At 51.4% G+C, this 25855-nt stretch overlaps 1 protein-coding gene, 1 long non-coding RNA gene and 1 other non-coding gene across 17 annotated transcripts; 2 read left to right on the top strand and 1 right to left on the bottom strand.

Moving 5' to 3' along the window:
• Nucleotides 1-307: 307 nt before the first annotated feature.
• On the bottom strand, nt 308-17220 carry LOC104003406 (uncharacterized). 2 transcript variants are annotated; one of them, XR_001711883.3, is made up of 4 exons: nt 17136-17220; nt 15463-15568; nt 8413-8494; nt 308-638 (listed from the first exon to the last, which is right to left on the bottom strand). It is a non-coding gene; the product is annotated as an uncharacterized LOC104003406 (long non-coding RNA). The 2 variants fall into 2 exon arrangements; XR_676002.4 differs by lacking the exons at nt 308-638; nt 8413-8494 and adding an exon at nt 12196-13948.
• LOC112206471 (U6 spliceosomal RNA) lies at nt 2286-2392 on the top strand. The gene has a single exon (XR_002940835.1). It is a non-coding gene; the product is annotated as a U6 spliceosomal RNA (small nuclear RNA).
• On the top strand, nt 3390-25855 carry TSKS (testis specific serine kinase substrate). Of its 14 annotated transcripts, none has more exons than XM_001173128.6 (11): nt 3390-3835; nt 4645-4873; nt 17157-17252; nt 17458-17541; nt 18159-18242; nt 18833-19125; nt 20212-20406; nt 21179-21352; nt 23578-23713; nt 25432-25556; nt 25683-25855. In XM_001173128.6, exons 1-11 carry the CDS (start codon nt 3666-3668, stop codon nt 25837-25839), a joined length of 1743 nt encoding a protein of 580 aa, XP_001173128.2. In that variant the 5' UTR covers nt 3390-3665; the 3' UTR covers nt 25840-25855. The 14 variants fall into 14 exon arrangements, with proteins under 14 accessions (XP_001173128.2, XP_063658185.1, XP_016792096.1 ...); XM_063802115.1 differs by having other exon boundaries at nt 3430-3835; nt 25432-25588; XM_016936607.3 differs by having other exon boundaries at nt 3450-3835; nt 25389-25556.

Below are 25855 nucleotides of genomic sequence, written 5' to 3'. Positions count from 1 at the left end.
CTCACAGGCGGGTTTCTCCCCACTTCCTCTCTCATTGGCCGCTAAGCAAAGGCACGACGCTACGATTGGCCCAGTGTTCCGCTATTTCCGTTTGGGAGCTGGGGAGGGGGGGAGGAGGCGTTGCCCGAGAGACGGGCGGGGTTCGATTGCGTATCATGGGCCCGCCCCCTCCGCGCGGCCAGGTCAAACACTGATTGGATCTAGCGTCTCTCCAAGGAGGAAGGGAGGGACGTGAAGGAAGGCGGGGAACGGGCCTAGGAGGCGGGACTTAGGTTGACTGGGACCAATGAACGGGTAGACCTACCCCGCAGGCGTCGCGGATTGGCGAGATCTGTCCTACTTCAGCCCTCCATTGGGCGGCTGTGGGGCGGGCGGAAGGCGAAGATCAGTAGAGAAGGAAAGAGGGGAGGGTGTCACTCCGCTCGGCTGGGATAGGTGGAGCGACGCCTGCAATTCCCTGCTGCAGAGAAGGGGTTGGGCGGGGCAAGAGAGCGTGCGGTGTTTACTGCGCAAGCGTCTCCGTGTTCCTTTTCTCCCTCCACTGTCACCCCCGACTGCTGAAATCCTCTTCTAGGAAGCCTTCCTCCCCTCCCCCCTTCTCTGCAGCCAACGTGTCGGGACTTGAGTTGTCAGGAGACCTAGAATCTCAGAGTGAAAAACAGTAATTCAAGGCTAGTCCCATTAAGCAGAAGTTAAACCTTAGGTCGAGAGGGCGAATGACTTGCCCAGGGCCACACAGCTTGGAAGTGAAAAAGCAGAAATAAACGTAAACCGTATCTTGGCTTACTTTTCAATATATGTTGCCTTTTTTTTTTTTTTTTTTTTTTGTCCAACCACAGTGTCTCTCGGGCAGCCTCCATTGTAGCAGATATCAAACCAAAATTGTCTCCTCCAGACTGGGAACTCCTTCTGGGCAAGAATGGGACCTGGCCTTGAACAGTTTCAACAACATTTGTTAAAAGAAGAAATAGGTGAATCTGCTTTGGCCCAGCCCCAGCCTCCATCCCCAACCCCCAGCTCCCCAGAGACTCTTTGGTAAACTGGCTTTGGGGAAGGCAAAACGGCCAGAACTCCCAACGCCCCAGGCGATTGAGAAATTTGGGACAAAGGGAACTGGAAGAGTCCATTTCTGTCACCTCTAGGAACAAAACTCCACCCCATCAGCCTTTCCTAATCTCAGAAGCCAAGCATTCCTGGAATGAGCCTTGGGGGTGTGTTCTGGACCTTTGGAATGGCCATTCTGAATCCTGGGAGATGGAAAGGAGGTTGAGAAGAGCCCACCTTCCAGGCTTAATGGATGCGTCCATTTGGGTTTCCAGGAATGGGGCCTGGGAAAGTCCATTTTGGATTCCAGGAGGACAGAAATTGCTCAGCTGTTTTAGTCACAGGGAGAGTCCATTTCTAATATGGGAGGGGGGTGCTGTTTGCCCCTGAAGAACACAAAGCAGCCCCATTAAACACAAGAAAAATTATTAATCCCAGGACTTTAAGTTCTTTTTTTTTTTTTTTTTTTTTTTTTTTTGAGATGGAGTCTCGCTCTGTCGCCCAGGCTGGGGTGCAGTGGCGCGATCTCAGCTCACTGCAACCTCTGCCTCCCGGGTTCACGCCATTCTCCTGCCTCAGCCTCCCAAGTAGCTGGGACTACAGGCGCCCGCCACCATGCCTGGCTAATTTTTTGTGTTTTTAGTAGAGACGGGGTTTCACCGTGTTAGCCAGGATGGTCTCGATCTCCTGACCTTGTGATCCACCCACCTCGGCCTCCCAAAGTGCTGGGATTACAGGCGTGAGCCACTGCGCCGGGCCTTTTTTTTTTTTTTTTTTTTTTTGAGACAGAGTCTCGCTCTGTCGCCCAGGCTGGAGTTCAGTGACTCAATCTCGGCTCACTGTAACCTCTGCCTCCCGAGTTAAAGCGATTTTCCTGCCTCAGCCTCCTAAGTAGCTGGGATTACAGGCACCCGTCATCATGCTCGCCTAATTTTTGTATTTTTGTAGAGACAGTGTTTCACTATGTTGGCCAGGCTGGTCTTGAACTCCTAACCTCAGGTGATCCGCCCGCCTCGGCCTCCCAAAGTGCTGGGATTACAGGTGTGAGACACCGCGCCCAGCGGTTCTTTATTATAGAAAGATTAAGCGTTCCAAGAACTGGAGTCCATTCATGACCAGGAAGAAGTACTTTCTCCCTGGGGATAACAGCATTTAAAATGTCTATTAGCAGTGATGTTTGAACTAGTCTTTTTGAGAAGTGTGAAGAGAACAGGAAAAGTCTGTCCCTAAATAGCAGGGCAGTGCTCGCTTTGACAGCACATGTATTAACATTGGAACGATACAGAGAAGATTAGCATGGGCCCTGCGCAAAGACCACATGCAAATTTGTGACATGTTCCATATATTTTTTAAATACTTTGGGTGGGCGGGGCGCAGTGGCTCACACCTGTAATTCCAATGCTTTGGGAGGCTGAAGTGGGCAGATCACGAGGTCAGGAGTTGGAGACTAGCCTAGCCAACACAGTGAAACCCTGTCTCTACTAAAAATACAAAAAAAAATTAGATGGGTGTGGTGGCAGGTACTGTAGTCCCAGCTACTCAGGAGGCTGAGGCAGGAGAATCGCTTGAAACTGGGAGGTAGAGGTTGCAATGAGCCAAGATCACGCCACTGCACTCCAGCCTGGGTGTCAGAGCGAGACTCCATCTAAAAAAAAAAAAAAAAATTATAGCGGAGCATGGTGGCTCATGTCTGTAATCCCACACTTTGGGAGGCTAAGGTGGGTGGACCATTTGAGGTCGGGAGTTTGAGACCAACTTGGCCAACATGGTGAAACCCGTCTCTACTAAAAATACAAAAATTAGCCGGACTTTGTGGCCAGCGCCTGTAGTCCCAGCTACTGGGGAGGCTGAGGCAGGAGAATCGGTTGAACCCCGGGAGGTGGAGGTTGCAATGAGCTGAGATCGCGCCACTGAACTCCAGCCTCCATGACAGAGAGAGACTCTGTCTCAAAAAAAATAAAAAGTATTAAAGAAAATAATAAATAAATAAACGGGGGAGGGGGATACCACCCTCTGTCCTGCCCCAACTCTCCACCTTCCTCTCCTCCCTCACCTTCTACCCTGACCCCGAGGCCCACCGCACCTAGCTTTCTTTTGTTGATCTACCTGTATATTGCCTTTCCCCCCACCCCGCCGCCCTATAGAATATGAGACCCTCCAGGTCAGGGTCTGGATCTCAGCCCTCTTCGACCACAGTCTCTCAAACCCCAGCCAATTGTCAAATCCAGGAAGCTACATGAAGAATCAAGAACAAGTGCACAGGGCTGTGTGACCCCACGCTTAGTCTCAGGGAGAGGGAAGTTGGACCTCTCCCAAGAATCCGTGGGCCGACCCATTGTTAAGTTACAGGCTAGCATGAATCCATCCACTGGAGCTCTGAAGAGGGGGGGCACGTTGGGCATGTAACTGGAATCCTGAACAGGAGGAGTCCACTGAGAACCCTAGGGGAATGACCCGGGCCAGCATCTCTCCCTTCCCTGTGCCCCCCACTCACTGGGGCCCAGTGGTTGGGTCCTTTGTGAGGCAGGCTGAGGGGACAGTGGATCCTGAGGGTCTGTGGTCACAGTAGGTAGGAAGTCTCAGAGGAAGGAGCCCCTCCCTGGGAGCCAGACCCCCACACCATGGCGAGCGTGGTGGTGAAGACAATCTGGCAGTCCAAAGAGATCCATGAGGCCGGGGACACCCCCACGGGGGTGGAGAGCTGCTCCCAGCTAGTCCCAGAGGCTCCCCGGGGGGTGACCAGCCGGGCCAAGGGGATCCCGAAGAAAAAGAAGGCCGTGTCGTTCCACGGGTGGGTTTGTTGCACCCTGTCAGGGATGGTTCTAATGCCCAGCACTACCTCCAACAGAGCAGGAGTCCGACTGTGGGTGCTGGAGGAAGGGGAGGGGGAAAAGCCAGCGGGTCGGGGGCAGGAAAGAGGGCAGCAGTGAAGAGACATCAAGTCACAGGGAGGTAGAGAGGAAGAAGGTAATGGGGATGGATGGAGAGAGGAAGAAGCCAGTGGGGAGGGAAGAAGGAGAAGGTAGGCTAGTGAATGAAGAAGAAAGTAGGTGGCAGAGAAGGGAGGAGAAAGTAGGCAGCGGGGAAGGAGAAGAAGAAAGTAGACAGTGGCGGCCGGGCGCGGTGGCTCACGCCTGTAATCCCAGCACTTTGGGAGGCCGAGGCAGGTGGATCATGAGGTCAGGAGTTCAAAACCAGCTTGGCCAACATGGTGAAACGCCATCTCTACTAAAAATACTAAAATTAGCTAGGCGTGATGGCACATGCCTATAACCCCAGCTACTCAGGAGGCTGAGGCAGGAGAATTGCTTGAACTGGGACCTGCAGTCGGAGGTTGCAGTGAGCTGAGATCGCGCCACTGGACTCCAGCCTGGGCAACAGAGTGAGACTCTGTCTCAAAAAAAAAAGAAAGAAAGAAAAAAGAAAGAAAGTAGGCAGCACGGGGAAGGAGAATAAAGTAGGCAGCGGGGACAGAGAAGGGAGAAACTTATATACAGTGAGGGTGGAGTCACAGGGGGTGAGGTATGGAGAAAGGAAGGCAGGAGGGCCCAGACACCCTGGGGCTGCTTCTCCACTTTTCTGCCTGTTTCTCCTCTGCAGGGTGGAGCCCCAGATGTCCCATCAGCCCATGCACTGGTGCCTGAACCTCAAACGGTCCTCGGCCTGCACCAATGTGTCACTGCTCAACCTGGCCGCCATGGAGCCCACTGACTCCACGGGGACAGACTCCACAGTGGAAGACCTCAGCGGCCAACTCACACTGGCTGGGCCCCCTGCCTCCCCTACCCTACCCTGGGATCTGGATGACGCAGACATCACGGAAATCCTGGTGAGGGCCCCCCACACCACCCGCTGGGGAAGACCGAGGTCCTCCACAAGGTGGTAGCAAATACTTAGGACGGGGGTGGGGTGTTTTTGACTTGGAGTTAGAATGTTCTGGTCATTCGAGACCCAGAGGAACTAACTGGGAACTGCCTCCTCCTTCTCTGACAGCCAGCCATGAATCTGGGAGTTGGTCTTTTTTTTTTTCTTCCTTTAGAGACAGTCTCACTGTGTTGCCCAAGATGGTCTCAAACTCCTGGGCTCAAGTGATCCTCCCACCTCGGCCTCCCACAGTGCTGGGATTACAGGCGAGAGCCCCCGTGCCTGGCCTGGGTGGTCTTCAGTTCATACAGTCACTCCCAAATGTCCCCAGTGAGGCTGGGCTCAGGAAACAGGCCAGATCCCTGTGCTTGGGGAGCTCCCAGTCTGGTGGGGGCAAAAGACACAGACTAGGGTGAGAAATTCCCTAACGGAGGAGATCCCAGAGAAAGGCCCCTCAGGCCAGGCTGGGGGGTACCAGGGAAAGCTTCCTGGAGGAGGACGTCTTGCAGCTGCACCTTAGTGAGTGAGTAGGAGTTCTCCGAGGGGGGTCAGCTAAGAATCTGGGGCAAAACTGAGAGATGAGCAAGATTTAGGGGGATTTAGGGAATTTCTGGCAAAAGTATAGAGGGTTACAACTGGGTCCTTCAACTCACTGCACCTCTGATCCTCACCCCCCACCTGGCTTCCCCTGGGCCAGGCCTAAAACAGGCTCTACCAGACACTGAGAACCACACTAACAATAGCCATGATCTTAATGATGCTGATAAGATTCACTAGCACTTTCTATGTTCAGGGAGCCCTGGTTTCCTCATCTGTAAAACGGAGATGCATACATTTGTTCCTTTATTTTTAAATTTTATTTATTTATTTATTTATTTTTTGAGACAGAGTTTCGCTCTTGTTGCCCAGGCTGGAGTGCAGTGGCATGATAATAGCTCACTGCAACCTCAAACCCTTGGGCTTAAGCAATCTTTCCACCTTGACCTCCCAAGTAGCTGGGACTGCAGGTGTACACCACCGTGCCCAGCTAAACAAATTTTTTTCTTTCTTTCGTTTTTTTTTTTTTTTTTTGAGACTGGGTCTTGTTCTGTTGCCCAGGCTGGAGTGACAGCATGACAGTCCAGGCACAATCTTGGCTCACTGTAGCCTTGGCCTCCCCAGGCCCAGGTGATCCTCCCACCTCAGCCTCCCGAGTAGCTGTAACTACAGGCACATGCCACACACCCAGGTAATTTTTTTTTTTTTTTGGAAATGGAGTCTCGCTCTGTTGCCAGGCTGCAGTGCAGTGGTGTGATCTCAGCTCACTGCAACCTCCACCTCCCAGGTTCAAGCCATTCTCCTGCCTCAGCCTCCCGAGTAGCTGGGACTACAGGTGTGCGCCACCACGCCCGGCTAATTTTTGTATTTTTAGTAGAGACGGGGTTTCACCATGTTGGCCAGGATGGTCTTGATCTCTTGACCTTGTCATCTGCCTGCCTCAGCCTCCCAAACTGCTGGGATTACAGGCATGAGCCACCGCTCCCGGCTTCACCCAGCTAATTTTTTTAAAAAATTTTTGAGGCAGGGCTTCGTGGCTCATGCCTGTAATCCCAGCACTTTGGGAGGCTGAGGCGGGCAGATCACCTGAGGTCGGTAATTCCAGACCAGCCTGATCAACATGCAGAAACCCCATCTCTACTAAAAATATACAATTAGCCGGACGTGGTGGCACATGCCTGTAATCCCAGCTATGTGGGGGGCTGAGGCAGAAGAATCGCTTGAACCTGGGAGGCAGAGGTTGCAGTGAACCGAGATCGTGCCATTGCACTCCAGCCTGGGCAACAAGAGCAAAACTCCGTCTCAAAAAAAAAAAAAGAAACAACTAAGGTAGACAGTGGTGTAGTAACCTCCACAAGGTCAAGGTTGGAGGGGTTGTAAGAAGCAGGACCAAGACAAGAAGGCTGCTGCTTTTGTCACTAATGCAAAAGGCCTTTCTCTCCCCAAGACTCCCTTGGGCTGAGTGGGGGATGTTTGGAGGGGAGAGACTGAGGCAGGGAGGCCAGAGAGGAGCCTGGGCGAGGGTCCAGGGAAGGAGGAGGAGCTGCAGAGAACAGGGCAAAGAGTCTGGGCTGGGAAGGATGTCTGGGAGACATCTCCTCCCTCAGACAGAAGAGCTCTCCGCCCTGTCTTGGGGAGTGTCCCTCAGGCAGCACTTGCAGCCGTTTGCCTCCCACCAGAGCTATTTCTGAGTCACATCCCCCACTGGATCGTGAAGCCTGAGAAAGTGCCCCAGGCAGCCAGGATCGAGGTCTGACACAGCTGCCAGCTCGCTGTGGGGCTGCAGGGGAGTGTCGGCCTCTAACGGGCTTCAAGTTCCTTCTCTGTGAAATGGAAAAAGTAATGACCTTGGGGTGCCTGCTGGAGAGGTGAGGGGGGCAGCAGGAGCTGGAACCAGCACCCAGCACCTGAGCTGCATCCAGAGAGAAGGCGGGGACAGGCAGAGAGAAGGACACAGAGACCCAGAGAGAGAGGACAGAGACCCAGAGAGAGAGGGAGACAGAGACCCAGAGAGAGAGAGGAGAACAGAGACCCAGAGAGAGGGGAAGGGAGACCAGGGAGAGGGGGACAGAGACCCAGAGAGAGGGGGACAGAGACCGAGAGAGGAGGACAGAGACCCAGAGAGAGAAGAGGACAGAGACCCAGAGACAGAGGGGGGCACATGCCTGTAATCCCAGCTACTTGGCAGGCTGAGGCAGGAGAATCGCTTGAACTCGGGAGGTGGAGGTTGCAGAGAGCCGAGATCGTGCCACTGCACTCCAGCCTGGTGACAGAGTGAGACTCTATCTCAAAAAAAAAAAAAAAAAAAAAAAAGAAGACAGAGACCTAAAGAGTAGAAAGGCAGAGACTCAGGAAAAATAAGTCAGAGACTCCGAGATTTGGGGGACAGAGCTGAATCAGGGTGAGACAGAAGACCAGAAATAGAGGAGGGGGATAGAGACCCAGAGAGAGAAGGAACAGACACAGGGGCTGGGTGGGGACAGAGAACTGGAAAGAGGGGGACAGAGAACCAGGCAGTGATGGAGACCCTGGTTGAGAGAGTGTCAGTTTCCAGGTAGGAGGAAGGACAATGGGAACCCTGTGAAGGTAGTTGTTAGTTGTATCTCCATTTCACAGGTAGGGAAGCAGAGGCACAGAGAGGTGAAGTCCCCTCCATGAGGTCATACGGCTAGTAACTGGGAGAAATTAGTTGACCCTAGGTCCTGTTGCCTTGGTTTCCAGAACAATTACCCACAGGAAACCCAAGACCTTCTGAGTCTTCAGGTTAGAAAGACACTTTGTGTAATGCTTTCTATTGCTGTGAAACCAATTACACCAAAACTTCAAACAACAAACTTGGAGGGACTCAGCTGGGTGGGCCTGGCTCAGGGCGTCTCACGAGGTTGCAAACAAGATTTTGGCTGGGGCTGCAGTCACCTGAAGGTTGGACTGGGGCCAGAGGTTGTGCTACCAAAATGGGGCACTCACCTGCCCTTGGCTGGAGGCCTCAATTCCTTGCTACATGGGCCTCTTCATAGGTGGCTGCTTATGACATTGAGGCTATCATTCCCTAGATGAAGAGAGAGCAAATAAGAAACAGTTCCTCTTATGAAGTAGTCTCTTACCTCACATATCATCAATTCTACTTTATTCTATTTTTTTATTTTTTGAGACAGAGTCTCTGTCACCTAGGCTGGAGTGCAGTGGCGCAATCTCGGCTTACTACAGCCTCTGCCTCTCAGGTTCAAGCAATTGTCTTGCCTTAGCCTCCTGAGTAGCTGGCATTACAGGTGTGCACCACCATGCCCAGCTAATTTTTGTATTTTTTTGTAGAAACAGGGTTTCACCATGTTGGCCAGGCTGCTCATGAACTCCTGACCTCAGGTGATCCACCTGCCTCGGCCTCCCAAAGTGCTGGGATTACAAGCATGAGCCACCACAACTAGCCTGCCTTATTCTATTTCCTGGGTGTGAGTCACCAAGTCCAGCTCATACTCAAGTGAGGCAAATAAGGCTCCACGTTTTAAAGGAATGTGAAAGAATTTATGGACATATTTTAAACTATCACATTTTGTGGGATTTTTGTAGCTGCCCTTTATTGGGATGAGGAAGTTCCTTTCTTCCTTTCTATTTCTAGTTTGTTGAGTGTTTTTTTTTTTTTAATCATGAGTGGTATTTTGTCAAAAGCTTTTTCTTAACTGATATGATCATGTGGTTTTTTTCCCTTTTATTCTATTAATATGGTATGTAACATTTATTTATTTTTAGAGACAGAGTCTTGCTCCATTTCCCAGGTTGGAGTGCAATGGTGCCATCATAGCTCACTGCAGCCTCAACCTCCTGGGCTCAAACAATCCTCCCACCTCAGCATCCCAAGGAGCTGAGACCACAAGCACATGCCACTGTACCCAGATAATTTTTAAATTTTTTGGTAGAGATGGAGTCTCACTATGTTGACCTGGCTGGTCTAGAATTCCTGGCCTCAGGTGATCCTCCTGTCTCAGCTTCTCAAATTGCTAGGATGAGCCACCATGCCCAGTCATTGGTTGATTTTAGTATGTTGAACCAACCTTGCATTCCTGGGATAATTCCCAGTTGGTCACGATGTATAATCCTTTTTACATGCTGCTGGATTTGGTTTGCTAGTATTTCGTTGAGGACTTTTGTGACCATATTCATAAAGGATATTGGTCCGTGGTTTTCTTTCTTTCTTTTCTTTTTTTTTTTGAGATGGAGTCTCGCTCTGTCGCCCACACTAGAATGCAATGGCATGATCTCGGCTCACTGCAACCTCCGCCTCCCAGGTTCAAGCGATTCTCCTGCCTCAGCCTCCCAAGTAGCTGGGACTACAGGTGCCTACCACCGCGCCAGGCTAATTTTTGCATTTTTAGTAGAGACAGGGTTTCACCATCTTGGCCAGGCTGGTTTCAAACTCCTAACCTCATAATCCACCCACTTTGGCCTCCCAAAGTGCTGGGATTACAGGTGTCAGCCACCAAGCCCAGCCACCTGGCCCATTTTATCCTATTTTAAAAGTGTTTTTATTTTCATTTTTATTTTTAGAGATGCAGGTGTTACTTTGTTGCCCAGGCTGGTCTCAAACTCCTGGGCTCAAGCGATCCTCCCATCTTGGCCTCCCAAAGTGCTGGAAATACAGGTGTGAGCCACCATGTCCAGCCTTCTTATTGTTGTTTTTTATGAGACAGGGTTTTGCTATGTTGGCCAGGCTGGTCTTGAGCTCTTGGTCTCAAGTAAATACACCCTCCTCAGCCTCCCAAAGTCCTGGGATGACAGCAGTGAGTCACTCGGCCCAGCCCCTGGAGCCTATTTGGAGTTCATTTGGCTTCTTGGATGTGTGGATTTATGTTCAAATCATCAAGTTTTGGAAGTTTTCAACCATTATTTCTTCAAATATTCTTTCTGCCCCTTTCTTTCCTTCTGGGATTCCCAGATCCATAGGTCTCTGAGGCTGTATTCATTCTTCTTCATTCTTTTTGTTTTCATGTTTCTCAGGCTGGATAATCAAAGTTGAGCTATGTTCAAGTTCATTGAATCATTATTCTGCTACAGAGCCCCCTCTAGTACATTTTTCACTTCAGTTATTGTACTTTTCAACCCTAGAATTTCTTTTTTGAGATGGAGTCTCTCTCTGTTGCCAGGCTGGAGTGCAGTAGTGTGATCTCAGCTCATTGCAACCTCTGCCTCCTGGGTTCAAGCGATTCTGCTGCCTCAGCCTCCCGAGTAGCTGGCTCTACAGGTGCACACCACCATCCCAGGCTAATTTTTGTATTTTTAGTAGAGACGGGGTTTCACCTTGTTGGCCAGGATGTTCTTGATCTCTTGACCTCGTGATCCGCCTGCCTTGGCCTCCCAAAGTGCTGGGATTACAGGTGTGAGCCATTGCGCCTGGCCCTTCAACCCTATAATTTCTATTTGGTTTCTTTTAATAATGTTTATCTCTTTAGTGATATGCCCTATTTGGTGAGACATTATTCTCTCAATTTCCTTTAGTTATTTAGGAATGGTTTCCTTTAGCACTTCGAACATATTTAAAGTAGCTGATTTAAAGTGTTTGCCTAGTAAGTCCAAATCTGCCCCCGCCATCCTACCCCTGAACAGTTTCTCTTGACTGCTTGTTTGTCCTCCATTGTATAGGCCATAGTTTTTTTTCTTTGCATGCCTTATAACTTTTTTGTTGAAAACTGGCCATTTTTTATTTTTTATTTTTTTTGAGATGGAGTCTCGCTCTATCACCCGGGCTTGAGTGCAGCGGCATGATCTTGGTTCACTGCAACCTCTGACTCCCAGGTTCAAGCGATTTTCCTGACTCAGCCTCCCCAGTAGCTGGGATTACAGGTGTGCACCACCATGCCTGTCTAATTTTTGGATTTTTAGCAGAGACGGGGTTTAACCATGTTGGCTGGGCTGGTCTCAAACTCCTGACCTCAGGTGATCCACCTGCCTTGGCCTCCCAAAGTGCTGAGATTACAGGTGTGAGCCACCGTGCCCGGCCTGAAAACTGGCCATTTAAAGTATCATAATGTAGCAGGGAACGGTGGCTCATGCCTGTAATCTCAGCACTTTGGGAGGCCAAGTCAGGCAGATCACCTGAGGTCAGGAGTTCGAGACCAGCCTAACCAATATGGTGAAACCCCCATCTCTACTAAAAATACAAAAATTAGCCAGGCATGGCGGCGGGCGCCTGTAGTCCCAGCTACTGGGGAGGCTGAGGCAGGGGAATCGCTTGAACCCAGGAGGCAGAGGTTGCAGTGAACCGAGATCATGCCACTGCACTCCAGCCTGGGGGACAGAGGGAGACTCTGTCTCAAAAAAAAAAATAAATAAATAAAAAATAAAGTATCATAATGTAGCAACCCTAGAAACAGATTCTCCCCACTCATAAGGATTTGTTGTTATTACTGCTTGTTATAGTTGCTTTTTATTTTATTATTTTTATTTATTTTTATTATTATTTGAGACATGATCTTGCTCTGTTGCCCAGGCCACTGTACAGTGGCATGATTGTGGCCCACTGCAGCCTCTAACTCCCAGGCTTAAGGGGTCCTCCTGCCTCAGCCTTCTGAGTAGCTGGGACTACAGGTGTGCACTACCAAGCTCAGCTAATTTTATTTTATTATTATTATTATTATTATTGAGATGGAGTCTTGCTTTGTTGCCCAGGCTGGAGTGCAATGGGGCGATCTCGGCTCACTGCAAGCTCCGCCTCCCGGGTTCACACCATTCTCCTGCCTCAGCTTCCCGAGTAGCTGGGACTACAGGCGCCCGCCACCACGTCCAGCTAATTTTTTGTATTTTTTAGTAGAGACGGGGTTCACCATGTTAGCCAGGATGGTCTCGATCTCCTGACCTCGTGATCCACCTGCCTCGGCCTCCCAAAGTGCTGGGATTACAGGCATGAGCCAACACACCCCGCCTATTTTATTACTATTTTTTAAGGGATTAGGTTTTACTATGTTGCTCAGGCTGGTCTTGAACTTCTGGGCTCAAGCAGTCCTCCCACCTCATCCTCCCAAATTGTTGGAATTACAGGTGTGAGCTACTGCACCTGGCCTGTAGTTGCTTTTTAAAAAACAGACTTTTCTGAACTATTTCTGTAATATCTGTGTTCTTTGTCATGTTTGGCCACTGAAGTCTCTGTTCTCTAATTTTAGTGGTTAGCTAATGATTGGAGAGACATTTCCTTAAACTGGAACAACAACAAAATCTTCTAGTCTTTGCCAAATGGCACTCTGTGTGCCTGATGAGGCACACCTTTAACACTCAGACAATTTACAACTCTACCTTAGCCTTCCCTTCCTGCTTGTGCAGCGTTTCAAAGTTTCAAGGTCAGCCAGAGGTGAAAAGCTTGGGGCCTTCTCAGAACTTTCCCAAGCATGTACACAACCCTACACAGGCCAATGGCTTTCTACATTCCCAGGAATTTGTTGGAACATTTCAAGGCTTCTACAGATATGTCCATCAGATTTTCCTTTTAAGATTTTTTGCTTTTTATTGTTTACCCCAACTGTTATCCATTGCCTTCGGCAGTAGCAACATTAAAACAAGCGTAAATTTTTTTTTTCTTTACAAATGTTCCCTCTCCCACTCCATGTTAGTCCATTCTTGCATTGCTATAAAGGAATACTCGAGGCTGGGTATAAATAAAAGAGGTTTAATTGGCTTATGGTTCACAGGCTATCTGATAAACATGGTGCCAACATCTGCTCAGCTTTTGGTGAGGGCCTCATAGCAAAAGGTGATGGAGCCAGCATATCACCTGGCAAGAGCACGAGCAAGGAGATGCCACACAAGTTTTTTGTTTTTTTTTTTTGAGATGGAGTTTTGCTCTGTCGCCCAGGCTGGAGAGCAGTGGCATGATCTCGGTTCACTGCGACCTCCACCTCCCGGGTTCAAGCGATTCTCCTGCCTCAGCCTCCCGAGTAGCTGGGACTACAGGCATGCATCACTATTCCTGGCGAATTTTTGTATTTTCAGTAGAGTCGGGCTTTCGCCATGTTGGCCAGGCTAGTCTTGAATTCCTGACCTCAGGTGATCTGCCCACCTTGGCCTCCCAGAGTGCTGGGATTATAGGTGTGAACCACCGTGCTCAGCCTGGGAGTTACATTTTGTTGTTGTTTTTGAGACAGGATCTCAGTGTCATCCAGACTGGAGTGCAGTGGCGCAATCTCGGCTCATTGCAACATCCACCTCCCAGGTTCAAGCAATTCTTCAACCTCAGCCTCCTGAGGAGCTGGGACTACAGGTGCACACCACCACACCTGGCTACTTTTTGTATTTTTTTTTTTTTTTTTTTGTAGAGATGGGGTCTCACCATGTTGTCCAGGCTGCTCTCAAACTCCTGAGCTCAAGTGAACCTCCTGCCTCAGCCTCCCAAAGTGCTGGGATTACAGGTGTGAGCCACTGTGCCTGGCAAGGGATGACATTTTTAACATGAGATTTGGAGAGGACAAACATCCAGATCTTTCCTTCAACTATCAGAGATGCTTTCACGGCTTTGCCAGTTCTGAAAAGGAAAGACAAATATTCTGTGTGGGGTCTTCCCAGGCATCACTTAACAATCATAGAATGACTCTTCTTTGGGTTATGAGGCTTTGAATGAGTTCTAGCTTCATTCTGCTTCCTCCCTGTGGGAAACATGGGCTGTTATTTTCCAGGGTTCCTGCTGAGCTAGGGAGTGAGAGATAGGACTAGGATAAGTTAAAATTCCTCAAGTCTTGCCGTTTTTATCGGGAGTCACTTTTCTTGAATAAATGCTCTTTGAGTTGCTGCAAGCCTTTGGTTAATTTCCAGAATTGTGAACAAACTGCTTCTTATGGTTTTTGTTAGTTTTTTCATTGTTTTTATGGAGTGGTGGAATTTTTGAATTCCTTTTTTTTTTTTTTTTTGAGATGGAATCTCGCTCTGTCGCCCAGGCTGGAGTGCAATGGCGCCATCTAGGCTCTCTGCAACCTCCGCCTCCTGGATTCAAGCGATTCTCCTGTGTCAGCCTCCCAAGTAGCTGGGATTACAAGTGCCTGCCACCACGCCTGGCTAATTTTTGTATTTTTAGTAGAGACGGGGCTCCACCACATTGGTCAGGCTGGTCTCGAACTCCTGACCTCAAGTGATCCACCCATCTCGGCCTCCCAAAGTGCTGGGATTACAAGTGTGAGCCACTGTGCCCGGCCTGAATTATTTAATCCACCATTTTGCTGTTGTTAACTGGATACAATATTTCTTATTCCACTTCTTCCCCAGAGCAATCATGCAAGAAATGTGTTGCTGCCTCCATCTCACAAGGGAGGAAACTTATTCGTCTATCTTTTGTGTATTAGTTCAGCAACCATGAGAGAAACCAAGAGAACTGCTTTTTTGCACATAAAATGCTTGATAAGCTTAGTAGCTCTGCTCTTCAAATGCAGCAGGTTACAGGTGTCTACGTTCTGGTTGCTCAGCCATTTCCAGACAGTTGCTCTCGCCACTGCCTTCCAGCCATTAAGCAGGGGGAACAGGGGAAGAGATCATGCCTGTCTTTTCCACACATCGACCAGTGCCCACTTCCCTTCCATCAGCTGGAACTGGTCATAAACAGCTGGCAGAGGGCTCTCTGGGTCTCTTTTCCTTCAAGTGTGAAATAAGAATGTCAATGATAGGCCGGGCACGGTGGCTTACACCTGTAATCCCAGCACTTTGGGAGGCCGAGGTGGGCGAATCACGAGGTCAGGAGATCAAGACCATCCTGGCCAACATGGTGAAACCCTGTCTCTACTAAAATACAAAAAATTAGCCTGGTGTGGTGGTGCACGCCCGTAGTCCCAGCTATTCGGGAGGCTGAAGCAGGAGAATGGCTTGAACCTGGGAGTGAGAGGTTGCAGTGAGCCGAGATCATGCCACTGCACTCCAGCCTGACAAAAGAGCAAGACTCTGTCAAAAAAAAAAAAAAGAATGTCAATGATATTGAAGTTATACATTTGACTACTGTAACAAAAAAACACAAAATAACACAGCTTGAATAACACAGAAGATGTAATGTCTCACCCTGAAAGTCTTCACAGGTGGTTGGAATGGAGTATGGTGGCTCCATGTCAAGGATTCAGGCTTCTTCTGTTTCATTGTGTCCTCTATCTGCTGGTCCAAGACAGCCCTCAATTGTGCATTCCAGTGAAATGAGAGAAAAAGGGAAAGTTCTCACTCTTTTCCTATAAGGGATGACTCAGAAATTGACTATAATTCTGCACAGTCTAAGTAATGATGTAGGCTAAAAAAAAAATAAAATAAAAGAGAGAGAAAAAAGGAGGCTGGGCACAGTGGCTCATGCCTGTAAGACCAACACTTACAGGCAGACACAAAAGGATCACTTGAGCCCAGGAGTTTGAGGCCAGCTTGGGTAACGTAGTGAGAACCCATCTATACCAAACATCTTAAAATTTTGCTGGGCATGGTAGCAAGCACCTATACTCTTAGCAACTTGGGAGGCTGAGGCAGGAGGATCATTTCAGCCCAGGAGCTGGTGAGCTATGATAGTACCGCTCCACACCAGCCAGGGTAATAATGAGAGACCCCCCTACACACACCTCCCCCAAAAATAAATTGACTACATTATTTCCACTCACATTCCATTGGCCAGAACTTAGTCACATGGCCACACCTAGCTGCAAGGAAACCTGGGAAATGTAGTCTCTGGTTGGGCAGTCATGTGCCAGGCTAAGGCTTCTGTAACTGTCCAAGCTGGGAGAATGGATCCTACCACATGCATCCCTTCTGAACCACAGATTGGCAGGAGTCACACAACACTTTATGTGATATAAAGTAATGATGACCAGAGGCCACATGGTGTCATGGTTTAAAACAAGCGTTCTGAATCTAGATTCTGATGAGGTCACCTAATGTGCTGAGTGCTTGGGAAGACAAGGGATATCCCATTTCTGAGACCCATTTGTCTCACTTGTAAAATAGGCCAAATAACCTCAAGAGGCGGAGTTGTGAAGAATAAAAGACAAGACAAGTGCTTGGTGCATAGCAAGTGTTCATATCTGAAAAGTGGCTTCCTTTGTAATTCACCAGTTCCTGGAGAGAAAGGGCATGTGTTTTCAAAGTTTATCTTTTTAAGCTGTGGACCCCAAGGACTTTTTTTTTCTTTAGACGGAGACTCGCTCTGTCGCCCAGATTGAAGTACGGTGGTGCTATCTCAGCTCACTGCAGCCCCCGCTTCCCAGGTTCAAGCAATTCTCCTGCCTCAGCCTCCCAAGTAGCTGGGATTAAAGGCACCACCATGCCTGGCTAATTTTTGTATTTTTAGTAGAGTTGGGGTTTCACCATGTTGGCCAAGTTGGTCTTGAACTCCTGACCTCAAGTGATCCACCCACCTCAGCCTCCCAAAGTGCTGGGATTACCAGAGTGAGCCACGGCACCTGGCCCCCAAGGACATTTAGCTCAGTGTTTGGTTGAGTCCATCCTTCTTCCTCCACGTGTCTAAGCACCCCACCTCCATCCCCCATTCCCTCCTGGATCCTGTTTTTCTCCCAGCCCACCATGAAGAAAGGTCGTTTATGCCCTGGGTTTGCCGCGCAGGAATGCTAAGAATCAGAGGTATAGCCCTTGGCTCTAAGTCACATAGCCATTCCAGGGCAAAATCAAGGTGTAAACACAGCCTCCCAGTTCTGGAATTCTTCCTGGGCTTGGGGCTTGCCCCCACATACCCACTAACTCACCTGTCTCCCATTCTTCCCCAGAGTGGGGTCAACAGTGGATTGGTCCGCGCCAAAGACTCCATCACCAGCTTGAAGGAAAAGACCAACCGGGTTAACCAGCACGTGCAGTCTCTGCAGGTGTGAGGACCCCCTATATCCAACACCTGCCTTTCCTCCAGGGCCAAGTTCCCTTCTTGGAGCCTGCCTCCAGCAGAATGCACCCATAGCTCAGTTGGGGAACTTGAGGCTCAGAAAGAAGAGGAACCTTCCCAGGCCCAGATCTTCTTTTCCACAGGCTGTCCCCTCGTGTCCTTGGCTAACCTCTCCTCCTTCCATGCTCCAGAGCGAGTGTTCTGTGCTGAGCGAGAATCTGGAGAGAAGGCGGCAAGAGGCAGAAGAGTTGGAGGGGTACTGCATTCAACTCAAGGTGAGCCAGTGGGACGCAGGAATGGATGGGGAGAGGGGAATGGGAGTAAGAAGAGGGTGGGAGAAAGAGGGGAGGAGGCTGGGTGCAGTGGCTCACATCTGTAATCCCAGCACTTTGGGAGGCCGAGGCAGGCAGATCACCTGAGGTCAGGAGTTTGAGACCAGCCTGGCCAACATGGTGAAACCCCATCTTTACTAAAAATACAAAAATTAGCCAGGTGTGGCGGCAGGCGCCTGTAATCTCAGCTACTTGGGAGGCTGAGGCAGAAGAATTGCTTGAATTCACGAGGTGGAAGTTGCAGTGAGCCAAGATTGCGCCACTGCACTCCAGCCTGGCCGACAGAGCGAGACTCAGTCTCAAAAGAAAAAAAGAAAAGAAAAGAAAGAGGAGAAATGGAATGGGTGGACCGAAGAGAGGTGGGAGGAAGTGGAGGGGTGCCACTCTGGCACATCTGGCTAAGGAGGAAGGCATCCCTTTAGCCAAGGAAATGAGCTGGTGAGTGTGTCTTGTACTGGGGGGCTAGGAGGCCTGGAGCCTGTATGGAAACAGACAGGCTAAGGGTTGGGAGGCGGAACTGGAATGGGAAGGCAGGGCCCTCGCCCTGGTGTCTGACCCAGGAGAACTGCTGGAAGGTGACCCGGTCTGTGGAAGATGCTGAAATCAAAACCAACGTCTTGAAGCAGAATTCTGCCCTGCTGGAGGTAAGGGCTAGGGGGCAGTCCCAGGATTTGTGGGAGGAGGTCAGATGCACGAGGGACTCAAGATACACTTTTAGGTGGAACTCCCTGCCCCGACACTACCACCACACTGCACCTTCGTGCACATAGTCATCCTTAGAACTCGCTGATAAGAGGGATTCAAATGAGGCTCCAACACCCAGATGGGGGACTCTTGCCCTGCAGTCACATTCAGGTCCCAGAAAGAGACTCGAGCTGGACTTCAGGTGAGAAGGCCCGTCCTGTCCACATGCCCACTCATTTTCCAACAAAATGCTGAGAAAGCTTCAGTTGTTCTTGCCAAGTGGCCGGGACTGGTATTTGACGCCTGGAAGGCTTGGAGGGCCGGGTGGATACCTGGAGGCAGGCTGTGGGAGGTTAGCGGGAATTGGAGTCCAACTGGGCCTCAAATGGTGCCTCCCCTCCCTAATGACAGCCAGTGAGACTTCCAACATACTGTCCCCACAGGCGTTCTACTTCCAATCTCGGGGAGTACTGGAGCGGATTTTGGGGTGGAGGTGGTTGCGGGAGGAAAGCGGCTGGACGCTGTGACCCCGTCCTCCCTTACCGCCCAGGAGAAGCTGCGCTACGTCCAGCAGCAGCTGCAGGATGAGACGCCGCGACGGCAGGAGGCCGAGCTGCAGGAGCCGGAGGAGAAGCAGAAGCCGGAGGCTGGCCTCTCCTGGAACGGCCTGGGCCCCGCCGCCATGTCCCAGGGCTGCCCCGGCCCGCCAGGGAGTCCCGACAAACCCTCGCAGCCGCACGGCCTGGTCCCCGCAGGCTGGGGAATGGGGCCTCGGGCAAGCGAGGGCCCCTACGTGAGCGAGCAGGAATTGCAGAAGCTGCTCACCGGCATCGAGGAGCTGAGGTGGGCGGGACTTAGGGGCGGAGCCTCGAAAACGAGATCGGCGGGGACTCAGGGGTGGAGCCTCGAGGAGATGCGGTGGGCAGGACCCAAGGGACGGGGGTTCTCAAGTAGCTGAGGTGGGCGGTGACATGGGTGGAGCCTCGGGTACCTGAGGTGGGCGGGAACATGGGAGGAGCCTCGAGGAACGAAGGTGGGTAGAGACACGGGAGGAGTCTCCAGGAGCTGCGGTGGGCGGGGACACAGGGGAGGTTCCTCAAAGATCGTTTTTTGTGGGTTTTTTTTTTTGTTGTTTTTTGTTTTTTAGGCGGAGTCTCGCTTGTCGCCCAGGCTGGAGTGCAGTGGCGCCATCTTGGCTCACTGCAAGCTCCGCCTCCCGGGTTCACGCCATTCTCCTGCTTCAGCCTCCCCAATAGCTGGGACTACAGGCGCCCGCCACCACGCCCGGCTATTTTTTTGTATTTTTAGTAGAGACGGGGTTTCACCGTGTTAGCCAGGATGGCCTCGATCTCCTGGCCTCGTGATCCGCCCGCCTCGGCCTCCCAAAGTGCTAGGATTACAGGCGTGAGCCACCGCGCCCGGCCTAGATCTTAACCGGAAGGCGACAAGGCTGGGGTCTCCAAGAGCAGAGGAGGGAGTGCCCCGAAGGCAGTGACCTGAGCAAGGGAGGGACAGAATAAGGAACTTTTGAGTTCTGGGCTGCTGGGAGGCAGGTCCAGGCCTGGTGAAACTGAGGTGGGCGGGGCTTAGGAGAGGAGTGGTCCTGGAGGCACCACGTGGGGCAGAGTAGGGTGGGCAGTGCCTTGGGGGGCCAGTGTCTGGAGGAGCCCAGGTAGAGGTTGGGGACCTGACCAGGAAAGGGCCAAGATAGCCAATAAAGGAAGGGGATAAAGGCAGGGCTCTGGAGGACACAACCAAATTTCACCAAATGGAGGGTGCAATAAAATTTGGTGACCTGGGTGGGTCTGGAGCCACGGGCATGGTCTCAGTGGGGCGAGATAGGTGAGTCCTGTCCCACCTATCTCGTGGGGGTAGGTGGGAACCTGTCGAAGCCTAGCCCCTACCCATTCCCCTCCTCTGCCCCTCCAGGAGAGAGGTGTCCTCACTGACCGCCCGGTGGCATCAGGAGGAGGGGGCGGTGCAGGAAGCCCTGCGGCTGCTCGGGGGCCTGGGCGGCAGGGTCGACGGCTTCCTAGGCCAGTGGGAGCGGGCACAGCGCGAACAGGCACAGACGGCGCGGGGCTTGCAGGAGCTGCGAGGTCGGGCGGATGAGCTGTGCACCATGTGAGGATTGGGGCCAGTGCATGGGAAGACCGGAAGGGGCAGGGCAATCCCAACCTGAGGGCGGGGTCTTGAGGGAAATGGGTAGGCCAATCAGCTATGGCCAGGCATTCCGGAACATATACCGACATCGGGAAACACCAATTAGAGAGCAGGAAGGGTTGCATCAGCCCTAATAAGGCCTGAGGGGTGGAATCAATTAGAGAAGGGGTGTGGTCTATACCTTAAAAGGGCAAAGGGTGGGGTCAAGTGGGATCCGAGAAAATCAATTAGAGAACTAGGAGGGGCATTCCAAACAGTAATCTACAAAAGGTGGCCCAGTGAGGTGGCTCACATCTATAATCCCAGCACATTGGGAGGCCAGGAGTGCAAGACAAGCCTGGGCCACAGAGTGGAGACCCCATCTCTACAAACAATTTAAAAATTAGCTGGGAGTGGTGTGGTGTCGCACCCTGGTAGTCCTAGCCACTCGGGAGGCTGAGGCAGGAGTGATCGCCTGAGCCCAGGAGTTCAAGGCTTCAGAGAGCTATGATGGTGCTGCTGCACTCCAGCCTGGGCCACAGAGCCAGACCCTGGCTCAAAATAGTCAACAGATAAATAACATAACATAAAGTAAAATACAAAAAGTGAGGCCAGTCAGAGCAGAGAGGGGAGGGCAGGATGGAGAATTGCTGACCAGATGGAGACGCAAGTGGTGGGCTAATAATGGGTGGAGTCTTGCCAGGGTTATACCGCTGAAGAGACAACCCGGCAGCACTGGTTACTCATGCCTCAGGGTGGAGCGGTCAGCAGTGTCTGTGGCTTCACTGAGGAGCGAACTGGAGGGGCTGGGCCCACTGAAACCCATTCTGGAGGAGTTCGGGCGGCAATTTCAGAACTCTCGAAGAGGGCCTGACCTCTCCATGAACCTGGATCGGTCCCACCAAGGCAACTGTGCCCGCTGTGCCAGGTAACGGGGCTGGGCTTGCCTCTGGGAGCCTTGTGGATAGGACATTAAAGGAGATGCGGAAGGAGATGGGACATTAGTGAAGGGTGGGGCGCTGTTCATTTTGGGAGACAAGGTATCCCAGTGCATTGTAGAAACAGCCGGTCCTGCTGCACTAGAAGCCTCATTTGTTCCCACTCTGCAAGGTAGAATCAGTGTCTTGTGGAACTCAAGAGAAACTTGGTACAGGCCGGGCGCGGTGGCTCCCGCCTGTAATCCCAGCACTTCGGGAGACCAAGGTGGGCGGATCACTTGGTGTCAGGAGTTCGAGACTAGCCTGGACAACGTGGTGAAACCCCGTATCTACTAAAAATACAAAAATTAGCTGGGCGTGGTGGCGCGTGCCTGTAATCCCAGTTACTCAGGAAGTTGGGGCATGAAATTCACTTGGACCAGGCTGGGCGTGGTGGCTCATGCCTGTAATCCCAGCACTTTGGGAGGCCAAGGCAGGCAGATCACAAGGTCAGGAGATCGAGACCATCCTGGCTAACATGGTGAAACACCGTCTCTACTAAAAATACAAAAAAAAATTAGCCGGGCATGGTGGCGGGTGCCTGTAATCCCAGCTACTAGGGAGGCTGAGGCAGGAGAATGGCGTGAACCCAGGAGGCGGAGCTTGCAGTGAGCTGAGATCGCGCCACTGCACTCCAGCCTGGGAGACACAGCGAGACTCCATCTCAAAAAAAAAAAAAGAAATTCACTTGGACCCAGGAGGCGGAGGTTGCAGTGAGCCGAGATCAGAGGTTGCAGTGAGCCGAGATCACGCTACTGCACTCCAGCCTGGTAGGTAGAGTGAAACTGTGTCTCAAAAAAATAAAAATAAAATAAAAAGGGTGGACGCAGTGGCTCACACCTGTTATCCCAGCACTTTGGGAGGCCAAGACGGGCAGATCACTGAGGTCAGGAGTTTGAGACCAGCCTGGCCAACATGGTGAGACCCCATCTCTACTAAAAATACAAAAATTAGCTGGGCGTAGTGGTGAGCACCTGTAATCCCAGCTACTTGGGAGGCTGAGGCCAAAGAATCTCTTGAATCTGGGAAGTGGAGGGTGCAGTGAGCCAAGATCGTGCCATTTCACTCCAGCCTGGGCGACAGCAAGACTCCATCTCAAAAAAAAAAAAAAACTTGGTACATTTTAAGCATCATATTTCCAGTGCATTGTGGGAAGGCTGGGATGTGGACATGAGGAGAGGCAGGGTTTCAGTGCACTGAGGGGGAAGTGAGACCTTGGTGTATTGTGAGAGCCGAGGGATACACCATTTTTGGCCCATTGTGGGAAGGTCCATTTTAGGAAAGGGGGACTCACAGTACAATATGAAATCGAGTTTCACTAGTGTATTATGGGAAATGTTAGTTCTTGACAGCCTTTGCAAACTGAGGGCTGTCTGGTGCCCTTAGGAATAGTGACTCTGGCTGGGCGTGGTGGCTTACGCCTGTAATCCCAGCACTTTGGGAGGCCAAGTGGGAGGATCACCGGAGGTCAGGAGTTTAAGACCGGCCTGGCCAACATGGTGAAACCCCATGTCTACTAAAAACACAAAAATTAGCTAGGCGTGCTGGCGGGTGCCTGTAATACCTGCTACTCAGGAGGCTGAGGCAGAAGAATCGCTGAACTCAGGAGGCAGAGGTTGCAGTGAGCCAAGATCGTGCCACTGCACTCCAGCCTGGGTGACAGAGCGAGACTCCATCTTAAAAAAAAAAAAAAAAAAAAGGGCCGGGCCCGGTGGCTCATGCCTGTAATCCCAGCACTTTGGGAGGCCGAGGTGGGCAGATCACGAGGCCAGGAGATCAAGACCATCCTGGCCAACATGGTGAAACCCCCATCTCTACTAAAAATACAAAAATTAGCCGGATGTGGCGGCACATGCCTGTAGTCCCAACTACTTGGGAGGCTGACACAGGAGAATCGTTTGAACCCGGTAGGTGAAGGTTGCAGTGAGCCAAGATTGTGCCACTGCACTCCAGCCTGGGTAACAGAGCCAGACTCCGTCTCAAAAATAAAAGGAGTAGTGATCCCCAGAGCACCATGGAAACCAAGGGACAGCTGGTGCACAGTGCATGCTGGCAAGTTTGCATAGGGTGCATACTGGAAACGAGGCCAAATGGAGGCTCCACAGGTGAGCATGGGGCATGGGGCGTCCTGGAGTTGGTACTGGGCCTCTTTATCTGGTGACCGCCCCTCCCCCAGCCAGGGGTCGCAGTTGTCTACGGAGTCCCTGCAGCAGCTGCTGGACCGAGCACTGACCTCACTAGTGGACGAGGTGAAGCAGAGGGGCCTGACTCCTGCCTGTCCCAGCTGTCAGAGGCTACACAAGAAGATTCTGGTACCAGGGAATATGGGCCACCATGTCCCACTTTACTTTTCTGTTGGGGCAAGGGGAGGGAAACCCCGGACTCAAGGGTACTGCTGGTGTGTGGCAGAAGGGGAAGGGCTGAGCTGGGAGCAGCAGGCACTGGGGGAGGACTTGGCCCTAATGCATGGGGAGATGGACAAGCAGTTTGGTGGTGAGTGAGTCACAGGCCAATCATTACGATACCTCGGAAGATGGACTTGGGCCTAAAGCATGATGGGACGTTGGATCTAGTGCATTGTGGGACACGAGACAGACACCAGTCTAAAGCTTCTTGGAACATAGGCCTGATTTTCTCTAAACTTTTAGAGAGGCGGTGCATTGTACAAGATCATTGGGGTCAGCTATATTGAGGTAAAATAGGAGACCCAGTGACTGTAGGTCCCAGTTAGCTGATGCGTTATGGGAAATGGAACCACAGCTCTTCCTGGGGCATTGCACAACACACTCAGCCCAATAGTTGGTGGAACTTGAGCCCTAGTGCACTGTATTATGGGATATTGACCTAATGTACTATGGGATTATGTTGTAGTGGGTGAGACAGACAAGTGAGGCACTGTGGGACATTGATGTGGCCAAGCTATAGGACTAATACATGAGAGGAAATGGGGCTTGGTGCAGTTGTACATAGAGGACCAGGGCACTAAGGACTGTTTTTTGTTTGTTTGTTTGTTTGTTTGTTTGTTTGTTTTGAGATGGAGTCTCGCTCTGTCGCCCAGGCTGGAGTGCAGTGGCGCAATCTCGGCTCACTGCAAGCTCTGCCTCCTGGGTTCACGCTATTCTCCTCCTGCCTCAGCCTCCCGAGTAGCTGGGACTACAGGCGCCCGCCACCATACCTGGCTAATTTTTTGTGTTTTCAGTGGAGACAGGGTTTCACCGTGTTAGTCAGGATGATCTCGATCTCCTGATCTCGTGATCCGCCTGCCTCAGCCTCCCAAAGTGCTGGGATTACAGGCGTGAGCCACTGCGCCCGGCCTTTTTTTTTTTTTGGAGACAGAGTCTCGCTCTGTTGCTCCAGGCTGGAGTGCATTGGCGCCATCTTGGCTCGTTGCAACCTCCACCTCCCAGGTTCAAACGATTCTCATGTCTCAGCTTCCTGAGCAGCCAGGATTACAGGCATACACCACCACGCCCAGCTAATATTTGTAGTTTTAGTAGAGATGGGGTTTCACCCTGTTGGCCAGGCTGGTCTCGAACTCTTGACCTTAAGTGATCCACCCGTGTCGACCTCCCAAAGTGCTGGGATTACAGGCGTGAGCCACTGCGCCTGGCCAGGACTTTTGTGTGAGAGGTGCTGGTCTAATGGATAAGGAGATGTGGGGTCTTCCAAATTATGGAATGTAGGAGGTCACCATGTGGTAGAATACTGGGGCGCATACACATATCAAATGGAGGATAGTTCATGAGCTTAGGAGACAGACGATAGGCACTGATTTAGTGCTTGCTGGGACATAGGTCAGTGCATCATGGGACAGACAATAGGACAGACACAGATTTAGTCCACAGCGGAATCTGGAGACCAGTGCATTGTGGGATGCTGGGGTCAGTCTCAAGCTCAAGGCATGATGGGAAACTCTGAGGGAGAAATGTGGGCCCCATGGGACCCTACCCTTTGCCCTCCGCAATCCAGTTCCCCCTCCACCCCCAGCCCAGTCCAGCAAGCCCAGCTACGCCTACGCTCCTCTCCCCAGGAGCTGGAGCGCCAGGCCTTAGCCAAACACGTCAGGGCAGAGGCCCTGAGCTCCACCCTTCGGCTGGCCCAAGACGAGGCCCTGCGGGCCAAGAACCTACTGCTGACAGACAAGATGAAGCCAGAGTGAGGAAGGAGGCTGAGGGCAGGGAAGGAGGGTGAGATCTTGGGGAAAGGGCCTGATCTCCCCTTCCACTCCAACACCCCAGCACCTAGCCATGCCGCCATCAACTCCCCGCTGCCTCATGACAGGGAGAAGATGGCCACTCTGGACCATCTACACTTGAAGATGTGCTCCCTCCACGATCATCTCAGCAACCTGCCACTTGAGGGGTCCACGGGAACAATGGGGGGAGGCAGCAGTGCAGGAACCCCCCCAAAACAGGGGGGCTCAGCCCCTGAACAATAAATGGCCTCTCATGCTA

This window comes from Pan troglodytes, chromosome 20 (genome assembly GCF_028858775.2).
Source record: "Pan troglodytes isolate AG18354 chromosome 20, NHGRI_mPanTro3-v2.0_pri, whole genome shotgun sequence".
Lineage (NCBI taxonomy): Eukaryota > Metazoa > Chordata > Mammalia > Primates > Hominidae > Pan > Pan troglodytes.
The sequence above is the reverse complement of the archived record's forward strand: the minus strand, read 5'-3'. Positions and strand labels throughout refer to the sequence as shown.

What these genes read in the sequence shown, in the direction of transcription:
- TSKS (XM_016936602.3), top strand. Translation starts at nt 3,666, where the DNA reads ATGGCGAGCGTGGTGGTGAAGACAATCTGGCAGTCCAAAGAGATCCAT. An exon ending in AGAATTCTGCCCTGCTGGAG is followed by an intron (nt 18,243 to 18,832) that starts GTAAGGGCTAGG and finishes CTTACCGCCCAG; the next exon opens with GAGAAGCTGCGCTACGTCCA. An exon ending in GCTGAGGGCAGGGAAGGAGG is followed by an intron (nt 25,589 to 25,682) that starts GTGAGATCTTGG and finishes GCCTCATGACAG; the next exon opens with GGAGAAGATGGCCACTCTGG.